The following is a 21,316-nucleotide window of genomic DNA, read 5'->3' on the forward strand; positions in this document are numbered from 1 at the left end:
GCGCGCAAGGAGGTAAGAAAGAGAAGCTTGCGAAAAGAGGAAAAAAAAAAAACAACAAAAAAAAAAAACAGGGAATTAAAAAAAAACAAAGAGGAGCTTTTTTTTTTTTTTTTTTTTTTTTTGCGCAGCGCAGTTTGGTTAGGGGGGGGGGTCGCGCGCCGCGCGCAAAGAGGTAAGAAAGAGGAGCGGAGTCCCTCTAAGCAAACAAAACAGCTTGCGAAAGGCAGCAAAAAAAAAAAAAAAATCCACGGAACTGAGAAAAAAAACAAAAAAAAAAAGAGGAGCTTTTTTTTTCTTTTTTTTTTGCACAGCGCAGTTTGGTTACCGGGGGGGGGGGGGGGGGGGGGGGGTCGTGCGTAGCGCGCAAGGAGATAAGAAAGATAAGCGGAGAGCCCTCGCCTAAGCAACGCCTAAGCAAACAAAACAGCTTGCGAAAGGTGGCAAAAAAAAAAAAAAAAAGAAACCAAGGAACTAAGAGAAAAAGAAAACGAAGAGGATTTTTTTTTTCTTTTGCACAGCTCAGTTTGGTTACAGGGTTGGGCGCTGCGCGCAAAGAGATAAGAAGCTACTTCGATTTTTCAGGATAAAAGGTCCGTTCATTATGCGAGTAAATACGGACGCAAAAATTTTACTTCGCGTAATGAACGCATCCCCCAACTTTGCATCGATTTTTCGGAAAAAAAAGTGCGTTCATTCTGCGAGTAAATACGGTATTTATCGGTGTATTTGGAAAAATAGCAAATCATGCCAAAAATGGAGATGAGTTATCTTTCAGGGGTGGGGCATCTCTCGGGATGTTACGGTAACCATCTCCCTTCACGTTACGAGAGCCCCTGGCTTTTTTCCCTTAAGCAGGCCTAAGCCGCGGACGTGACGGCTGGGGTCGTCCGGCTTCTAGCCTGCGCGCTCTGTACACTGGTCTTAAAGCTTTTTTTTTCTTATTTTGTGACCAAACCCATTGAAACTGCATAAGCTTGTTCAGCTTTTTGTGCTGATTTCATATATCTGGTCGTTTTCTCAGTCAGGAGAATTGTCCTCATGATAATTAAAACTTGCCTGCCTTTGCTTCGAGGAACGATAGTAAAAAAACTGCTTAACAAAATATCCTTTTTAACACATGGCTAGATACTAGAAAGTGTAGAGCATACAATGTTGGAAGTACTATTAAAATAAACCAACTATTAGTGATTTTACCACACATTGAAGTTCAGTGCTCAATGCATGACTAACAAGTAAGAAAACAAAAGATCAAATAGAAAATTTTCTAGACTTTTATTAGAAAATCTGTCCTCAACATTGTATGCTTCACACATTTAGCTACACATTTCAGGGAAGGTTATATTCGTATCTGCTCTGGATGCTGAGATATCCCTCCTGCAAATTTTCAATGAGTCCAAAAATTGTGTCTTGTGAAAGCAATGTTTTAGAGTCAACTTCAACTCACATTTTGCCCGCATAGACATTATTATTTGATTTATAGCCCAAAATATTCACCCACAAAATTAGAAGCCTGGTAAATTCAGAAGAACAACAGCCATCACCATTTTCAAAAGAATACAGTTTTAGGATGTTTTTGGCTCCAAGGACCCATGTCCCCCCTTAAGGAGAGTTTGCCACATTGCTAGCCTGTTCCCTCGCAAACATATTACAAGATGGCTGCCTTACTCTGTCCATCGTGTGGAACTTGGGCTCTGGCAGGTCTCCCATGAAGCGCAGGATTGTGATCCACAGTGCCAAGGCAGCCTGAAAGCAGGTCAAAAGAAACATGCCACCTCGGCCTACGGCAGTTGCCAAACGATTAACGCCGAGAAAGTGCCACGTAAAGTGTGCCGCCACCAACCATGGTGTCTCCCTGGGTCTGCAGCGGCAGCAGGGAGTTCTTGAGGGGCTTTCTCTGGTACTGGTGGCTCGCAGTGCCCTGGAAGTAGGTGGCCGCAAACTTCTGGAACTTGTACTCCGTCAGGTCGTCTTTCTCCTCGGGCGCTGCCGGGATCGAGCCTTCCACCTCGCCCCCGTTGATTGCGTTCTCGCGGGACGCTTCCAGGTCCTGCGTCGGAGATGCGCCACATGTACGCCGACCACGGCAAAGGAAAAAGGTCCGACACGATGGGCTTTAATCTGATATCAATTAAATACGAGCGATAAAGTTTCATTGTCTTCGGCACAACGGCGGAAGTTTTGAGCGTAAAGCACCCTCGTGGTACTTAGTATGAGCAAAAGTCTAAAGGGTAATCTTTCTAATGAAGGTAAACTGACTGCTCTGCAGACTTTTTGCAATTTTCCGAGTTTACTGTCAAGCCCGGAACACAGATGCCAAAAACCAACCGAAAATCGGACAAAATTCATAGCGCGCAAAAAACTACTCCTGCTTATCTCGGAAACGAGGGTAACTGCTGCACGCAAACTTCAAATATGGTCTCGTTAAAACCATATTCGCAACATTTTGTACCGCAAATACCCTCGTGTGGTTTGTTTCTTGAACGAAAGTGTACAACTGTTTTTTCGAGTTCAGATTTTTGCACGGTCTTCAGCATGCTTTTTGCACATCTGTTCCAGCCTTATGGCTTATTGATAACGTATCAACTAGTATATATTCGTTAGCACCTTTCAACTGACCTAACATTGCATTTTGTTTGAGCACACAAAAAAAGCGATCAAGGTGCACTTTCCACATATTATAAAACTCAGAACACTTAAAAAAAAAAAAAGGCCTTTCACACCTGCATCACTAGAAACGAGAAAATTCATGTCAACCACAACACCAAAGCATAAATTTTAGAAAGCTTCAAGATCATGCTGCTTCACACCAGTCCAAATTAGCTTAGATAACACCATGCCATGCTTACAAAGAACCTCGAAAACGCGCACTCGCACGCCACACTGACACCTCAAGAAAGCGAATTGCCTCATCCACACACCATAAAGGCTACCCTCTCCCCCCTTCGGTACTCTCACCTGGCAGCCATTGCAACGTGCCCAGCGATACAACTTCTCTCCCCCACACACCTGCCCTCCACACCCGCACCGCCCCTTGTGCAGCCTGGTCACACGCACTAGCCGCTCGCAATAAGTTCCTCGGGCATCGACGCGCATCGCGGAATACACCTCGAGCTTCTCGGCGCTATCCATAAACAACACCAATCAAAAGTGCATCTTCACAGGCAGCCCGAAACGCATGTGCACACGCATGAGACGGCACCAAAACAGAAGAGACGCAGAGATTCCAATTCGTCAGACCCAGTTTCACGCTCCGGCGATTCCGCATCCTCCGATCGGCGCGTTTCCGCAAGGCGCGACAGACTCCCCATGCGTAACGGGGTGTTTGGAAAAAATGGTTAGCGTTTCGGCACGAACGCGGATCAAAACAAGGCTCGTTGCAAAAGTGCCAACAAACAATGCTTCATACGGTTCCCACCACTGAAAGTGCTTGTGTCAATCCGACAGCACCGTTTTGAGCCATTGCTGACCTTTCAGAGACAAATTTTTAGCACATTTTAATGCTTTAAAAAAAGAAAATGGTTTTAAGTATGCATTATGCACATGCAGGAAAGTGCACACAGTGTGCACTTTCATGGTGTTTTCATGTTAAGCAAGGCTCACATTGGAGCATTACATGAAATATGCTTTGTCACGAGCCTTCATAAGCATGCAATATATGCTACAAGATCTCTCTTTAAAGGTGCAACTGCAAAAAAACACGAGTGCAGTAAAAACAAAAGTAGCAGTTAGCTCGTCACGCTGGTACAGGCATATAAAGAATTGACATGGTAAAAATACTAGGGGTGTGCGAATACCGAATAGTAGTTCTCGAATCGAATACCGAATCGAATCAAGAAAAAAAGCCGAATATCGAATCGAATAGTGATTTTATTTGTAGGAATTTCTCAAAGTGTGCTGCGAATGAGTCTATATATGTGCAGAGTATGCGCCTGGTGTAGAATATGCATCTTGTACAGAACAATAGCAAAAATGTAAAAAAGTTCTGGTAAAAAAAAAAAAAAAAAAAAAAAAAGCAGTTGCTGTTGGACGTTGGGCACTAAAGATCCAATTTTATGGCGCAAACATAATCTATCTACCCTAAACGTCACACACAGAAAAGAAAAACAAGAAAAGTTACAGCCACGCGTGCCTTTTTTTTTTTTCTCGTTAAAAGCACAATTTAACACCGCGACTTTTTTTTATATATATATTTGTGTATCTCAGAAAAGGGGCATTTTGCGATATTTGGTCTCCATTTTAAGGAAGAAAAAGGACACCGGGGATTTTATTTCCCATAAATAAACATATAGGTGTTAAATCTGAGTAAACAGGCTTAAACAATATAATCTGAAGCAAGAAAACAAAACGTGGTTAGGTGGCGCAAGTCACCGTCCGACTGCCTCTATGCATCCATTTTTCCGTCGTATCTCTCCTGTTTTAGAGAGCCTTGATTTAAAAGAGGAAGCAAGCGAAACTGAAATTACGGAGACGGCTCCAGCGCAGATTGGTCGTAAGTGCGCATGTGTTGTGTTGTCGCGTGGAGAGAGGGCGAGCAAACAAAAGAGCGACGACGCCTGCCCTGCCTGCCCGATCCCGATCCCGATCGACGCTTTCGTCTTTTCGTCACCTTCTCGCAGTTCAGAATGGACTTCTTCCAAAACCGACGCGCCCCATCGCGGCGAAATACCACGCAGTGCACTCTGGGAACTAGTTGGCCGCTCAGTTTCGGTTTCGACTGAGCATCTTCATCTCTTGCTATCAATGCCGCGACCGAACGCGCTGCTTGCGTTTTCGATTATCTGACTTTTCACGAGCGTACAATACACTCATTCTCGAGCGATACAAAACAAAGACCGGAACACTTTTCTTCGTTCCCGAAACACCAGATGTTATGAGTGCGTATGCAAACGTAGTAAGACGTGCCTCAGTCACCTCACCCCACGACTGCATCTTTGAGTTCAATTTCAATAATCCCGTCTAGTACCAGTTAACAAGAACTGAAATTTGTTCATCTGGAGCCTTTCACCTATTTTGTTTGCCATACGTCCGCTTCTTGTTACTTCATTGGGCAAAAAGCAAGCCTCATTCTCGCAGGAGTATCAAAGTTCAGCCCAGCGTTGACGCATGAACTTTTAAGGAAACGCTATAAATTCGACCTCACTACTGCACAAAAGTTACTATGATGCCTTCCTCGTGTCATCATATATCTCCCACTCAAATTTTATGCTGATAGAAGATTAAGTTTTCGCAAACGCTGAGATCGGCTAGCTACGACGGAGGCCCTAACAAGCGTCCCCTACTCCTCGCTAATTTTTTTTGGACGAGCTTTTACTGACGCCCAAGATCTGTGCCTGAACGGTGTGTCTGAAATTATCTCGACATACTCAGGCAGGAAGAAAGCAAACACAAAACAAATATTATGGCCATTAGCAACCGTCAAACGCGCTTTGAATAATTTCAACATAATTGTAAACCTGAGACTGGGGCAGAAGAGAGAACACAACAGAAGGTAGTAAAAAAGGAGGTTGCCTCCACTTTTACTATACCTTCTGTTGTGTTCTCTTTTCTGCCCCAGTCTCAGGTTTACAATCATGTTCAACTTACACCAGCTCGCCTGCAATCTGACTATTTTTTCATGAATAATTTCGTTCGTTTGGCGCACCGCATAGGGGTTCATGCCCGTCCGGCGCACTCCCGGCGAACGGTGCAACATTCTTCACACAAGTGCTCGACTTTTGCTTTCTAAAAACGGTCTGTATGAGCGAATGTGCCTATATGATTGCAGGGTAACTTTATGCGCATACGTCATGTTGAACATTATGGAATGCAAGCGGGTGGGGACCTCACTTCGGGTAGTGCTGCGAGTCAGTACAGATAAGAGACAAGAAGTGTGTTAAAATTAAGCTTTTCAATGGCGCCTCCGAGTTTTACCTCACGTACTCAGGCGTATTAAGAAAAACAGTAATTGCAAAAAGTGATATCTCGTCTATCGACGCACGAAACAAACAAACTTCCTGATCAACAACACTAATGTAAAGGCGCAAACTCGATGTATGCATACTTATTGGTTGCTAGAACTTGTTGATTTGTAAACAAGCAAGATCCCCGAGCTTCGCAGCGTCGAGATTCCCGGCACTGGCTCGTCCGCATACCTCGATTGGAACGCTAACAGAAAGGCTCAAGTACAAAAATACAACAAGCATGAGTTAAGACAAGCTATACGTCTCGGGCTTGTCCAAAGCTTCGAGGTCTGGCCATTTAGGTTAGTTTAGAGACCACAAATGACGCTCTTGGGACCAGAAAACATGAGATAACGGCCGTTAATAGTCCACGCTCTGTGTATAATCTCATGTCGACGTGTCGATCGAAACCGAAACCATGCTACCCTCCTCCCTGGCTGGCCAACTAGTTCCCAGAGTGCAACGCGCACCGTGTTGCATGTAGGGCTTTATGGAAGTAGTCTATTCAAGCGCGGCTATTGAACGGTTGGAAACCCTCTCAAATCTAGGCACAATATTTTTCCGTTCCGTTTCGTTTCGAATCAGAATTTGCAGCTTTCGGCGCTTGCGGCTTGCGGTTCTAAAAGAACGACGACGATAACTCGGCTGGTTTCATCGGCGTGGTTAACGTAGTTTTCTTTGTGTGATCGTGCAGTCGCCGATTTCTGTGAATGCGGCAAGTGTGTCCTACATCGGCGCTTCAATTTGAAACGAGGGGCTTTACTCATCAAAAGAATTAGGCATGGCGCGGAATTCCGGCTTCTCTGTTTCGGTTGTGATTCAATGGAAGATTGTGTCACGATCGTGAGTAAATCTGCGTGCTATAAAGTTCGTGGCGTTCGTTACTTTTCTTTTTTCTAACCTGTGCGTTAGATTTTTGTGGAATGGTAGGACCAAGAGGTGTTTCTCGCATGGTCTGTCTAATATCACGGCGCTTACATCGGGAGAAAAAACGGCTTTTTTGTCAGCTCCGCGCCGACCGCGCGTCTTTGGCCGAATATATCGAATATTCGAGTGACCGAATACTAGGAATTCGATTCGGGATTATTCGGGATCTTTCTATTCGATTCGAATTCGTATATTCGAGTATTCGCACACCCCTAAAAAATACTAATATAGCAAAAGCAATATTTTTAGTTGATTTTACAAAAAGGCATTAGGTACTCATATTTATTCTTTTGATAAGAACATTGCAGAAGATGCTAAGAAATTGCATCTTTGTGTGACATCTCAAAAAGACAAATTTATTACCTATTGTATGCCATGCATGTATCTTTACTACAAATAAAAGAACAAACCTTGAATCCTGAAGGTCCAACTTGTTCGTTGACAGATTCCGAGCGGGGAAGGAAATCGAAAATGACGTCAACCTGAAAACGACAAGAAGCATTAATCGCCAAACTTCATACAGTGTCACATGAACAAATGCATAAGTTGTCGCTAAGTAGTACCTATTCTCTTCAACAAAAAAAATTCGCAACACATTTCACTGCACACTTTACAGGGAAGGGAATCTATAGTGAGAGAAGTATATGTATGAGTCATACAATGGCAGAGGCAAACAATCAAGAGAGAACTGTACCAAGAAAATATTGTAAAGACGAAAATGAATAAAGAATTTGAGCCGATCAGGTTTTTGTGGAAAGCTACTTGTATTGGAACACCATGCTGCCCTTTGAAAGCATGCTTTTAGGCACGTGTTTACGGTGGTACACGGTGGTATTGGGCCTTCGAAAACAACTGTCTAAAACTTTCTTTTCATGCACAACAAAACTATCTTATTGAAAGATTTTTTTGTAGCTTATATGTCGAATTAAGCTGCACCCTTCTTTAGAAAATGTCTGCAACCCCGACAAGGGCTGCCAGTTGCATCCACAGACACAACAAAAAAACTAAACGCTGCTGATTTGTGGGTGCCACCCGCACTACATTCCCATTCTTGTCCACAGATGTTCAGGTGTTCTTTTGTATAAGCCTATGGTATAAAACTTGGACATTCACAGGCTCTACTCTACTACGAAAGAAAACGACAGTTGAGAGTCAGCACTGAGACTGTGCGTGTCTTCCCCTTGTTCCTCTGTCCTTTTTCTGTGCAGTTTTATATATACTCTGCAGAACATTACCAAACTAATAGAATGCAAGTACATGACCAATCAACAAAAGAATTATAAGAGATAATATAGTAAGGGTGCAGGCGAGCTGGTGAATGTTAACGATGTTGAATAAACCTGAGACTGTTTTTGTTTTTTCACCTCCTTATATAGCTTACAATCATCCACCACCAACACAAAGGGGCAACCTCTAACCAGTTCAAACGCCAAACCCTCCAATCAGCCACTACCAACAGAAAAGGACCTCTAAACATTCCAAACGCCATGGACGGCCTTCATGCCGATTCACAAAGATAACTCTACGATCCCCCCCCCAAAATTTAACAAAAGGAACAGTACCTATTCCATTCCGACAAAGGTTCACAAAGAAACCAATGCCCTCTCCACAAAAAAAAAAAAACAAAAATCTTTTATGCCAGCGATGTGAACAAACCTGGTAGCTGAGTTTGAGACGTCGTCCTGTCCTTTTCTGTTCCTTCGACTTATATGTTCATTTCTGCCCCAGTCTCAGGTTTATTCAACATGGAATTAACAAAAAAATATTTGCAGCCTTTTCCCTCAAGCCTGAAGAGGCCAAGATCAAAGGTGAAAATATTGAAGTTACTAGCACTCGGTCACTGTACACAGTGACAGTATAGTGACGCAGTGACAGCAGGAGGGAGCTTCACTTGTCCCGCCTCCAGCTCAGGCTTCCTACCTTCAATGACACTATGGCCTCTCACAAGCCTCGAGTGTGCATGCGCAGTTAAACCATGATGGAAGGTAAACGAGAGCGTGCTGGGGGCCGGGCATCAGAAAGAAACTCCCTGCCATTCTCGTCTTGTCGTTGACCACACAACAAAGATTACGAGGACACCTAAGCCCTCCTTTTGAGTTGTGAATGCGAAAGCATTAATGTTTAACTGAATGCCGCTGAGTGCTCCTCGCTGGTGTCTGCTGCGCCGCTAAGTAAGGCAGCGGCGGGAGTGCAAAGCTCAACACGGCGCATGCTGAAATCACTTGTCCTCTCATCATCATCATCGCCTTAGCTGCGGGTATTGGTTGACCACGTTGGACCTTAAAGCGTAACGTTAAGCCTAATGTCAGGTCAGCACCTACCCGCGTCCCCCCCTCACGCCAAACAGTTGCGTGTACTGGTTGATGACGTTAGACCTCAAAGCATAACGATAGGCCTAACGTTAGGCTTAATGACAGGCCAGCACCAACGTTACTAAAACACTCAGTTGGGAAACTCCCATAGAGACAGCTTTCAAAAAGTGACCCCAATCTGTCTTCGAGCACCGAGCTAATGACGAACACAACGCCACCATTTCTCCCGCAGCGGCCTCTTGAAGAACTGCACGTGACTTCTATTTTGGCTTAAGAACAGATACAGCGGACAGCGGTAGAGGCTACAGGGGTGCCACCCCCGTCTCCCCGGCAGACGCGCCGCGTTCAACTACTGACGTTAAGATGCACCTAGGTCAGGACGTGCTACCTGAAAGGCCCGCTGAGGCATGGTTGTAAAAAAACAATATTAATTGTGCCGCAAAACCCTGCAAACTAAAAATTTTAAAAACATAACGCTCCCCTCTTTTTGTACTAATCTCCAATAAATTTCATACAAAAAGGGTCTCTTCCGTTTGTTTTACGCAAAAACAGGGTTTCAAAAAGCTCAAGGTGACCACAGTACAGACAAACGATAAAGAGTGGCGCTGTTGTCGCATTTAGCTCGGTCTCGGTGGATGCCAGCGGCCCAGGTTTTGACAACGAGTTTCCCAACTGAGTGTTTTAGTAACGTTGCCAGCACATACACACGTCCCCCTCTCCCGCTGTGCTCCTAGTGCAGTTCGGCTGACTCCTTAGCAACGATGACGCCGCTGCTATGGAGCCACATGACCTGTCGCAGCCAATGGGAATTTAGGTGCTGTTTCGCTCATCCAATAGGAATTTAGGTGCTGTTTTTCGCCAACACTTCCCCCTGAAAGATTGGCCATCTTGTTTTTTTGGGCCGAATATTCATAACATCAAAATATGCCTGCACTCGAGAGACCCGCTGCGAAGAAACGTGTTCGCAGAGGGTCTCTCACATTTATGACGCCGTGACACACCAACCTGCTACGTCCGCGATCTGCGGCATCTGTTTCTGTGATATGCAAATTCAAAACTCGTTCCAGCATTTTTTTTTTTTTTTTTGCCCACGACGTGCGTGCGCAATTTTGGTTCCTGTGTTGCGCAAGTTTGTAGCAGTTTCCTGCATGTTTATCGCACTGTGAGACGTGAATCTGCTGTGTCCGCAATCTGTGGTATCCATTCCCGTGATGGAAGAGGTCGTAGCAAATTCCCGTGTGTTTATCGCACCGTGGAACGCGTGAATTTGCCATCTCGTTTCACGTGGTTATTGTAGCTATCGGTCTCCCCTCCTCCCCTCACTGCCCCACACCCCAATTTGGTGTTCATCTCTAGCTTTCTATAAACTTTTGCTCTCGCATCCCAGACCACCTGTCCCATATTTTTCACCAATTATCTCCTTCAATTTGAAGGGCGTTCTTCCAGGATTTCATGGTAGTCACTCTGACGTTGCTGATATCTAAATATACGACACCTGTTGTGTGTAACGGAGTTACTGGCAGGTCTGGTTTACCGCAAGTAATTCGTATGACGAGTCCAAACAACTGACCAGCTTGGAGTCGTCGAGAGGCTCGTCCTGTCTGCTGGCGGCATCCTTGATGACGGCCATCTTCTGCTCGAGGTTCCGCTTTACCTGCACGTCCTCCTCCTGCTGACGAATGTGAAGCTCTTGAAGTCGTTCCTGCAAGAACAAACACGCCGCAACGTCTTGAAACCACATTTTTTGATAAGTTCCTTTTCTTGTAACGTCAATCTTGAAGGCATACCATTCTCTTGCCGGTCACCTCAATGTTCTTTTCACCTTTTTTAGTAATGTCGAGACATCTTGTATTTCTACAAGTTTTTTTCCACTAACCTTAGAACATTTCTCTCAATACCATCTGTCTTGTTTTCTTGCAAGTTTTGTTTTTTCATGTATCAATGTCTCTTAGTGTTAAGGTGCCCCATTTAGTTTGTGCTTATCTAGAGCTCTCCAACAATGCCCCTTACTCGTGCAAAACAGAACGGATGCACAACTCACCCTGAACTTTTGTTCGGCAATCTCCCGAGCCTTCTTGGGGTTCATCTGCTTTTTCAGCATGGCTTCTTCCTGCTCCCTCAGACGCAGGGCTTCCAACATGTGCTGGTGCTGAAGAAATGCATACCATATGCAGCTAAGAAGACAGCTTCACATGTCAGTAACACATAGAAGTTTCAGCATGGTTGTGGAATCCACGTGTGTCTGTTTGAGAATTACTGCTACTGACAGTTTGAGAACAGTGGGACCATGGCTGAACATTTTGCCTCATAGTTGACTTTCAGCTTAACTACTTAGTATGTTTAGTTAATATATTAACTTCAGACTAGATGTACTACATACCAGCAAAATTAACAATTCACAGACAGCAACAACTTCCAATACGTCAATTGTGTTATGCGTAAGATAATAGAGAAATCTGATGCGTTATCCACTTCTACGTAATATTATATACTACCTATGTAACTTCTACCACATGTTGAGTTCAGTCGACGTCCTCTAGCTGGTTATTCCCATTAGTTTTGCTTTTAATGTGTCACAAACTAAATCAGGCTCTAAAGAAATGTTCAAATTTTCCACACTGCTTTTTCTTTTGATCTCACATGCAGACATGTATGATAACATGTTATCACGGATGTGTGAAACACTATGTGCATCAAACTTCTTTGTATGAATAGCAATTTTCAGGGATCTGTGTTATATGTCATCACGCTAGCTGCCAAAATTTGCAGTACTTTTTAATCTGTTCTTACACTGTCAGTTGTTGTAATAGAGGTATAACAAAGTCTATATAAGATGGAACAAGTAATACAAGTTCATATAAGGTATAACTGAGTAATACAAGTTCACATAAGGTGCGACAGAGCACTAATACAAGTCCATGTAAGGAAAGACCTTCCAGTAACACAAAGGGACAGGGGGGCACACACCTCGACCTTCATCCTTTGGAAGTTCTTCTGGGCGATTACCCTCTTGACAAACGCCTGGATCTTGATGACGGCGGCGAGTTTCTTCTGGTACTCTCGGCGCACCACAAAGCCTCTGCATCGAGCCTGGAACAGTTCACGCCGTCAATGATCATGCCGTCTCTGTCTGGGGTAAGCTAGGAACTGAACAAACAAACAAATAATATTGTGACATACCTGCAGAGCCACAATGTGGCCTCGGAGGTGTTTGAAGCGGTGCGACAGGATTCGAGAGCGGATGAGTGCTTGCAGGCGCTGGTACCCTGTCCGCATCTGGAGCAAAACAAGGGTCCCCTGTTTGTGCCTCAAGCTTTGACATTGCCTGCCGCAGCTCAGATTGGGCAAACGTCACAGTAGGCGTCATACAACATCGAGCTGCATTCATTAGCTTTTTTTGTTATTTTAAACAAGAGGATCAGTACAAGTTTTACCACTAACAATTCCAGAAGATTTAAAACAGATGAAACCCTTTCGTAATTTTTAATTGATAAAGTTGGAATTTCACGCTTCAGATATAGCAACAAACACTGCAAGGCAGACTTGTCGTAAAAAAGGGATCCGTACAAAATGGTCTCAATTAAAATGATCCCGGCCAAAATGGTCCCGAACAAAATGGTCCCGGTCAAAATGACCCCTAACAAAATGGTCCCAAGTGCAAACCCAGACAAAATGGTCCCAAGCTAATTTTGAGACAAAGTTTGCTTGTTCTTCGGAGGTTACTTGATTGTTTGATCTTGCTGAAAATTGGATATACAGTTAAACCTCGATGTAACGAAGCCGGTAAAATTCACAATTTACTTCGTTACATTGAAATTTCGCTAAATCGAAATTTGGCTTTAGCATGCAAAAAAAATTCCGAAACTTTTTACGGATATGAAAACTCACCGAAAATGACATTTATTTAAGGGGCAAAGTAGTCCGCGAGTTTCGCTTGCGCCTTTGCTTTATGCAAAGGCGCAAGCGAAACTCGCTGTATGAACGCTGTATGACGCCGCTTGCGCAGCGGCGTCATACAGCGTTCAAGCGCCCAGAGCGCTTGCACGGCATCTTGCTGCCCATGCGACGCCGTGTACCTCCTCAGTACGTCCATTGCGTCGAGCACTTCCCGAGTGCTCGTGATCTCGGCAGTTTCTTCAGGATGGCGTCCATAACGTTTGCTTTCTCGTCCAAAGAAAGAACTTTACGTTTCCCTATGGCAGCAAGCACGTGAGTGAACCGCCCGGTTGAAAAATAAAGCTGTTTAGGCGGTGCCAATGTTTCCAACCTACACAGCACTCTTGCCCGCTCAGTTTACCTGCCCCCTTGCGCCCACAGTGTGCTTGCGCCTTTGCTTTACATCACGCTCGCAAGACGATAATCGGTCTTCTCGGTCTTCTTTTAGATGGCACTGCCCGTGCGGTCGTGCCATTACGTCGCTCCCCCGCTGAAGTTGGCTCCCGCGCTAACCATGGTACAGTGGACTATGATGATCAGTGAATGTCAGTGGTGATGCTGTTATGCCGTGTTAACTTTTTGCTCGGCATTTTTTGGCCAGCCCCGCGGAATGCGCTTTGCCGCATGCCTCGCCGGCGCTACCGGCGCCGCATCCTTGGGCAGCCTAGGAACGTTGGAAGGCCTGTCCCCGTGAAGTAACCTATCAAGCGCTCGCTTTTGCGCATAATTTTTTTTTAACCACAATTTTTTTGCGAAGTTTTTTTTTTAGAGTCTATTTATTTATTGCCTTCTATGGCAATGGCGCTTCGTTGTATTGAAATAGCAGCAAAATAGACTTCGTTATATAGAGACTAAAAATACATGGGGTCTATGGGCAAGAAATTATGAAAAATAAAATACTTCGCTAAATCGAGGATTTCGTTACATTGAAGTTCGTTATATCGAGGTTCGACTGTACTCGAAATTTAAAGTTTACATATTGCCACGAACATCGCTGAGGAAGTGCGTGCATAACCAAATGGTTACCGTGCTTGGCTGTCGCTTTGAAGATCTGGGTTCAATTAAAGGCAGCGGAATGTTCTTTATTTATTCTTTCTACTTGAGTTCTCGCAAATTTGAGAACTTTCTTGTCTGATCGAGTTACGAATGTTCCACGCGCCGAACATTCTAGGCCGAATGTTCCAAAGACCCTTGCGGCTACAAAAGGTGCTCCACGTAGCAAACCGCAGTCAGTCTTGCGCCAGCATTCGATCCTGCTTTTACGCCGCCATCGACGCCCGCGACGCTCTATTGTTATCTTCTGATTCCTTTTTATTTTCGGGACAAGTTCGCCCCATTAAACATTTAGTTTGTTTCAGTTTTCGTCGCCTCATCATTTGTCATTCGTCAAAATATTCATTAAAAACACATTGCATGCCTGTAGCTGAGCCAAGATGAAGGGAAAAGTATACAATAGATATAATGCACAAGTACATATATCAAATGAAAACTAAAATATTTGATATAATCAACACAAGAAGAAAGACTTTTCATAACACACACATACACACACACACACATTTGACGTTCGGGTTTATAAAGTGTAACCTCGGTCTGCCTGTGAGGAACGACGACACTGGCTTACACCGTAGTCAAGAAATTTTTGCCAGTGCTGTACCACTGCTAGCATGGGGTCTTTAACGTGCATCACGCACTGCACGCACACCATCACAAGTACGTAGTATAAGCATGATTATGTCTGAATCATCACATGCATACATATTCTTGCAGCGTCATTGCAATAATTTGAAATAATAAAAATAGTGTTGGATTTTCTTAAATTTTCTTCCCGCACCTATAACTAAAGTCACCATGCAGACGACGCTCCGAGCTGATAGGACCAATCAAGCAGTGCTGAAAACAAAACACACTAACGGTGTTCAACAACTTTTTTGTGCATTTTATTACTGGCCAGTCTAATCGATCGCAGAGTGCATGGCGACCTTGCACTTTTAGTGTGCATGTGTGTATTTGCGTAGTGACTTCTAAGCTCGAGCTTTGTGTAGTGCTTTGACTTTTGCGAATACGAGCCATAGAGTTAAGTGAGCGATAATTAAACTTAATTTAACTTTTGGACTTCTTTAGTTGTTTCCTCAGATACATACCAAAAAAACTTAAATAAATTCCAATATACATTACATGTGTGTTGAATAAAGCTTCAGAGTAACAGTTCACTAAAACTTCAAAGAGCACCCAAAGTGTCAACAAATCACTTGGGACCATTTTGTCCGGGTTTACGCTTGGGACCATTCTGTCCAGGGCCATATTGACCAGGATCATTTTGTCTGGGGCCATTTTGTCCAGAGTATTTTGACCGGGACCATTTTGTCCTACACCCCATAAAAAAGCCAGCCATGTGTTTACGGAAGACAACAACTGAATTATTTAAAACTCTTTTAAGCTACAAAGCTCTAAATGCGGAAATGGATGTGCAGGCAATGCCATTGTATAAAATTTTACAATTTTCCAAAAACTGAAGCCAAATAAAAAATAAAAAAAAAACGCACCGCCACAAAGCGTTTGCGTTGGAGGTATGTCCGGAAGCAGCGCTGGATGACAACAGCACTCTTGCGCATCTTGAGAAAGCGTCGCCGGTAGTACCAGCCCCTGATTGCCTTTTGCAGGATCAGGATCTTCCTGGTGAGCACCCTGTCTCGCTCTTGCTCCAAGAACAGGTCGTGAGCATCCTGAAACCATTTCACAGCACAAGGTCAGAGCCAGACACACCACGCTCGGCCCTTTAAGAGGTCCAGTTCAAGCAGCATCGAGAACATCGACACAGATGCAAATGTTGGGAAGTGCTAGAGGTTATGTCTAGAACTTTTGCATCTGGTTGGGAATGAGACACCATGCATGTGCAGAGATTGTCAAGTCACAACTTGCAGGGTCAGCTTCAAACCAGAAAGAATGATCACTGCAATCAGGTTGAATTTGAGTGCCAACTTCGACAGTGGATTTACAAACAAAATAGCAATTTATTAATGAGTACATTTACGAGCATAAGTGAATTGACCTTGCCTGCAATACACAGAATGCAGGCACTACACCTACTACTGATCAGAGGTATATCTAGGCCCCATGCATTATAGTACTTGTCACCTCTCACTACAATCACTATGCCACATTGGGCAGTGGGCACAATACAACCTCACTTGCCCATAGAGCTGCTTTATCTGTGTCCTGTCTCATCTGCAAGTGATGAAAGCATGCAATAAAACATGAGTGCACACCCACACATTTCTAATTCATACAATATATATTTGCAGATAAGAAAAGCTGCTTTAGATCCCAACAGTCAGTGAAACAGTTGAATTTAATTTTCTGCCAGTATCTCAAGCCAAAATGCTGCATTCAGATGTAGGGCTAAGCAAATATTCAAATTTTCAAATAGTAGTTTCGAATAATATGCTATTTCATATTCGCTTAGAGATGAACTGCGACGTTCATATTTTTTTATGTGTTGATCGCAGGTGCGTTAGCCCCGCTGAGCGCACTTCTTACTGAGCATGGCTGCACTGTGGAGAAGCAACACCCGTGGAAGCAAGCTACGCAGGTGTTGTTTCTACGCAGTTGCAGTCACGTGCTGAGGAGCAAAGTCCACTTTCAAAGCGGGATGGTGCGTGTGCGCACCTGGTATATTTAAAAAGAAACGAACTTTGTGAATGTTGATATTTACAATACAGTAAAACTTGCAAAATTAAACTGTGGCTATTATGCAAGAGCATAGGTATGCTAGGCAGAGATTTTCTGACAACCTGCTTTCATCATTAAAGATGGTACTCTTTTCCTCTTCTCAAGTTCCAGACTTAAGGAAGGATATTTGCATATGGTAAGATATATAAATCCACTGATTAGGTATAGGAGGGCATTTCTATACATTCAATTTTATATAAAATATGTCATTTACTTGTCATCCCAATGTAGGCCTTGAACTTCCTAAGACCACTGTTCATGGATATTAGTTAGATTAAGATTAAGTTAGCTTAGAAGTGGACAGGTGGAAGCTTGGGAACAACCTTCACGAATTAAGCTGGGATTTTGTTTAAGCATGGTGCACTAGTGAAAGGCTTGGAGAAACTATCCAATATTCAATTAAAAAATATTCGACCAAAACCACTATTCGCTTTGAACTTAAAATCCACTATTCGCACATGACTACGTATTCAGGTGCTCAGAATCTTGGTGCAAATCATATTTTTTCAACACCAATAATATCAGTGCCTCATTATTTGCTAGTCTCCTTCCAAAATTGTAATGACTATGCCTCATGTGCTTTTCAGGAAACACTATGCACAAATCTTGTTCATACAAAAAAGTAGACATTTTTTTGGTACTCCAGAGTTTTTTTAACTATAGGTTCTCAAGTACCCAGCAATGCTCCAGACAACCATTAGTGCCTTTTTGAGCTTCCAACTCCTTTCGACTGTCCCTTCATAAAGTTGCGAACTAGCACGGCTGCGAATCGGCACGGCTGTAAATCACCATTGTTGCGAACTGGCATGCTTGCGAACAGGCACAGCTATGAACTTGTTTATCAAAGGGGCAGCATGGCCCATTAACTGAACAAGATGCCTTACCTTGAGGAACACCTTAGTCTTCCCCATCTGGAAGTCTGCCTTGCCCAGGACGGCGGCCGTGATACGGGCCGTGGCGGCACGGCAGTCCACCTTGTGCACGGGACCCACGCCGGGGATGAGGAAGCGGTAGCGCTCCACAAACTCCCGGAACGTGTGCCGGATCGGGTAGCCCGCCCTCCGGATGCGAATCGTCTCCATCATGCCAGAGTAACGCAGCTGCTTGCAGCATAGCTCCCGGTCAAACATCTGCGCGGGGGATTTCAAGCGGTTCATTGTAGTGGCTGTCGATACATTCCAGACAAGAGAACGAACTGGAAGGTCGGTCCTGATCGGATCACCAAATTCCCTGCCTCTTACAAGTATGTCCTCACTAAGTTTTGGAAGAACTAGCTGTGTTACAACCAACCAACCGACCAACCCCCAACCCCTCCCCCCCATTTCACATGCAATGTTACATCCCTCCAATCGGCAATCACAATGGTGATAATGGGTCATATTTTTTAATGATGACTGTATTTTTTATTCGGACACATTTAGAAGCATCCAATACACTATTTGCATGATTTTGAATGACTGATAAAAATTGACATTTTTAGTTATAAAACAGAGGAAAGGAAATTTGTGTGTGGGCATCAAATTCAGGTCTCAATTTGAATACTTCTCCAACCCTGGTTGCTCTGTGGCAGAATTTCCTAAAAGTCACAGGTATTTTTGTTTTTTTTTTAATTTGTGAACTCTACAAGATACCTATACTATAAAAGAAAAATTAAAAAAAAAGTAATGCCACAGGATATGTGCACCTCCTCATGTAACTACTAAGAGAATTTTGTAGCACTAATCTAACTGTTTTTCATCTATTGCAATGAATGTCACCAATTGATTTTCACAAAATGTTTATGAGGGTGGCTATAAACACCAGTATATGATACAAACAAAATTGTAACTTGTAGGGTTTAATTCGAGAACTCCAAAAATAGCTAACGAGGGTGTGCTGCATACATTTTATCGACAAGGTTTCACAAGTTTTTATGGAAACAAACTGTTAGTGGCCATCTGCACTACAAATTGCAATTCCAAAATCATGTTGATTGAAGGACAAAAGGGGTTCAAATATCACAGATGAAAGGCTATCTACAGAGTGAACCGCAAGTTAACATTACTCTGCTAGAAGGACAACTGAGTTGCGGATGACTTGAAGGAGCTACATCTAATAGTAGATGTAAGGCTAATTATTAACTTTAGAGAAAAGGCTAGGTTTACCATGGGTTTCTTGTTCTCATTGGGCTTGATGCATCTGATGAAGAAAGGGTGGCACTGACTCAGTGCCTTCATCAACGAATCCAAGGACCTCTTGAACTGGGCGCTCAGGGTGGGTGTCTTCTTGCGAGTGTCTGTTCCCTGGGGACGAAGAAATGGGACAACAGCCGTGCCCTGTTCCATGAGCCTCTTTTATACATAGATTCTGCTTGCAAATAGCAACTTATTAGATTTCAGTGCTGTTGCTATTATTTCAAGCCAGTATTGACCGATTTCATGAAATATTTTCTGCCCGTATGAATGCTATAAAACTGCCCCACCTGATGGAAACAATTAAAACATACACCTCAAAATCGGCCCGTTTTTTTTTTTTTTTTTTTTCATCCATTAGTTTTACAACTATAAAATTTTCCTCTTGGAAAATCAATTTCGTGTTCACACACTATTACAAAAAGTTGTACCTCTGCCGTAAAATACCGAGCATCCGCTTATTCCACAATAAGTGCCCACCCCTCGATTTTGTAACATTCGGAAAATACAAAGAAGACATATCTTTACATAGTGTTGACCCAGTTTTACAGGATTGTCTCTGAATTTTGCGTGGACACTCGCTAGGATTTTATGGTAATTGAATGCACTTAACAACATTAAATATGCACTTAACAACATTAAATATATTGTTAAGGTGGGCGGTGTGAGCTTGCTTTGATAGTGTGCATTTAAATGATAACGCCCAACTTAACCAAGACTAACCAAGTACATACCGCATATGACATGTAGGAGACACACAAATTCATATTGTATACTATACATATTTTATATATTTTCTATACATTATGTTCTAGGCGTGCCATCCAAAAATCTCGAAACAAAGTGATGTCTCGGTAAAATATGGGCAGACCGCGACCACAAGTCACCAATTCAAACTACCCAGTTTCTTAAACCTTGTGCACCTCTGAAAGCATAAGGCTGACCCGAAAATTCAGCACCCTGGTGGCAACTCGATGCAAACCAGACTGCTACAGCACTAAACAGGCACACCAACGATTCACTGACACAGCCTCGATAAACTAGACCAGCAATTTGCTGATGCAGCCTTGACAAACTCAATCAGCAGTTCACTGATGCAGCCTGGACAAACTCAACCAACAATCCGCTTACACAATCTCAATGAACTCAACCAGCAATTTTCTGATACGGCCTTGACAAACTCAACCAGCAACTCACTGACATAGCCTTGACAAACTCGCCACTCACCATGCCAATGTCATTGACAAACAGGTTCTGCAGAAACTTGTTGTTGCTGACTTGAATGAGCTGAATGAGGTCGGCGCTGAAGGTGTCCCTGTTCTTTTCCAGGAAGCCCCTGGCGTCGTAGAACACCACCCCAGCAAAGTGGCTCAGCCCAAAGGCCGTATTGATGTCAGACTTGGGCTTCAAGTAGTTCTTGTTGGTGCCGTGGGTCTTGTGGAGCTTGTTCAGGAGCGTCTGGTCGGTGCCCTGAGGGAAGAAGCGTCAAGACGCTGCTCATGAAAACTTGTTCCATTGACGAGGCAGCAAGTTTTGACGCTCACTCCAATCCTTTGCAATTCCTCAGTTTGTTACGACAGTGCAACCACAATCTAGCGTTTTCTTTTGTAATGCTATTGTCAGTTAGCTCCAACGAGGCACCGGCTGCAATTTGGAGTCAGTTCACCCATACAGCACAGTGTTAGCTCAGTGTCAAATCAACACCAGAAACAGCACTGATCCAGTGCTTGAACGTAACTTAGTACTGAAGCAGCGCGAAGTCACAATTGTCTTTGTGTTGTACGCATGCAGATATAGCACAAAGTCGGCACAGCATCAGTGTAAGGTCAGCGCTACTTCTAAAGCTGACTAATAGCGCTAAAGTAGCACTGCGCTGCGTGAACAGGCCTTTACATGACAAATTGGGATCACATATGGACACACACAAACCCTGCTCTCATAACACTACTTTTGATGGCAGCCCTTTTGCCACGCGAAAAAAATGGTAAATCTGGCAGCCGTGTTCACGGTAAACTGAACCGTGGCATATTTTACACGTGTATATGCCATAGCACACAGGTCCGGCCTTACACAATCAAGTGACCTGGGCAAACTCCAACCGTGGTGGCCTCCCCCCCCCCTTACCCCCTCCCTCCCTTTTAATACACCCATATCAACTAGGTACCGATATCACATTGTTAGTAATCATGTGAGTAGTGGCCCAACAGGTGCGTTTTGTCCGCCGAAAGCCACGTTCCAAAAACGAATGACGAGTGAGCACATAGCGTCGTGACGGGTGCTGTGCTCAAATAAATAAAAA

General features: G+C 43.7%; 1 protein-coding gene across 1 annotated transcript in view; it reads right to left on the reverse strand.

Moving 5' to 3' along the window:
• Positions 1–21,316, reverse strand: part of LOC8043409 (myosin-VIIa) — a 129,596-nt gene that overhangs the window by 27,257 nt on the left and 81,023 nt on the right. The window contains exons 13-23 of the mRNA XM_029967799.3: positions 20,245–20,487; positions 18,991–19,128; positions 17,731–17,976; positions 15,661–15,840; positions 12,359–12,454; positions 12,146–12,268; positions 11,220–11,327; positions 10,749–10,880; positions 7,277–7,348; positions 1,841–2,047; positions 1,666–1,743 (exon numbers count right to left, since the gene is read on the reverse strand). Coding sequence (XP_029823659.2) covers positions 1,666–1,743; positions 1,841–2,047; positions 7,277–7,348; positions 10,749–10,880; positions 11,220–11,327; positions 12,146–12,268; positions 12,359–12,454; positions 15,661–15,840; positions 17,731–17,976; positions 18,991–19,128; positions 20,245–20,487 — 1,623 coding nt within the window. The remainder of the gene's footprint in view (positions 1–1,665; positions 1,744–1,840; positions 2,048–7,276; positions 7,349–10,748; positions 10,881–11,219; positions 11,328–12,145; positions 12,269–12,358; positions 12,455–15,660; positions 15,841–17,730; positions 17,977–18,990; positions 19,129–20,244; positions 20,488–21,316) is intronic.

The sequence above is a fragment of the Ixodes scapularis genome, unplaced genomic scaffold (genome assembly GCF_016920785.2).
Source record: "Ixodes scapularis isolate PalLabHiFi unplaced genomic scaffold, ASM1692078v2 PGA_scaffold5__190_contigs__length_132052651, whole genome shotgun sequence".
Classification (NCBI taxonomy): Eukaryota; Metazoa; Arthropoda; class Arachnida; order Ixodida; family Ixodidae; genus Ixodes; species Ixodes scapularis.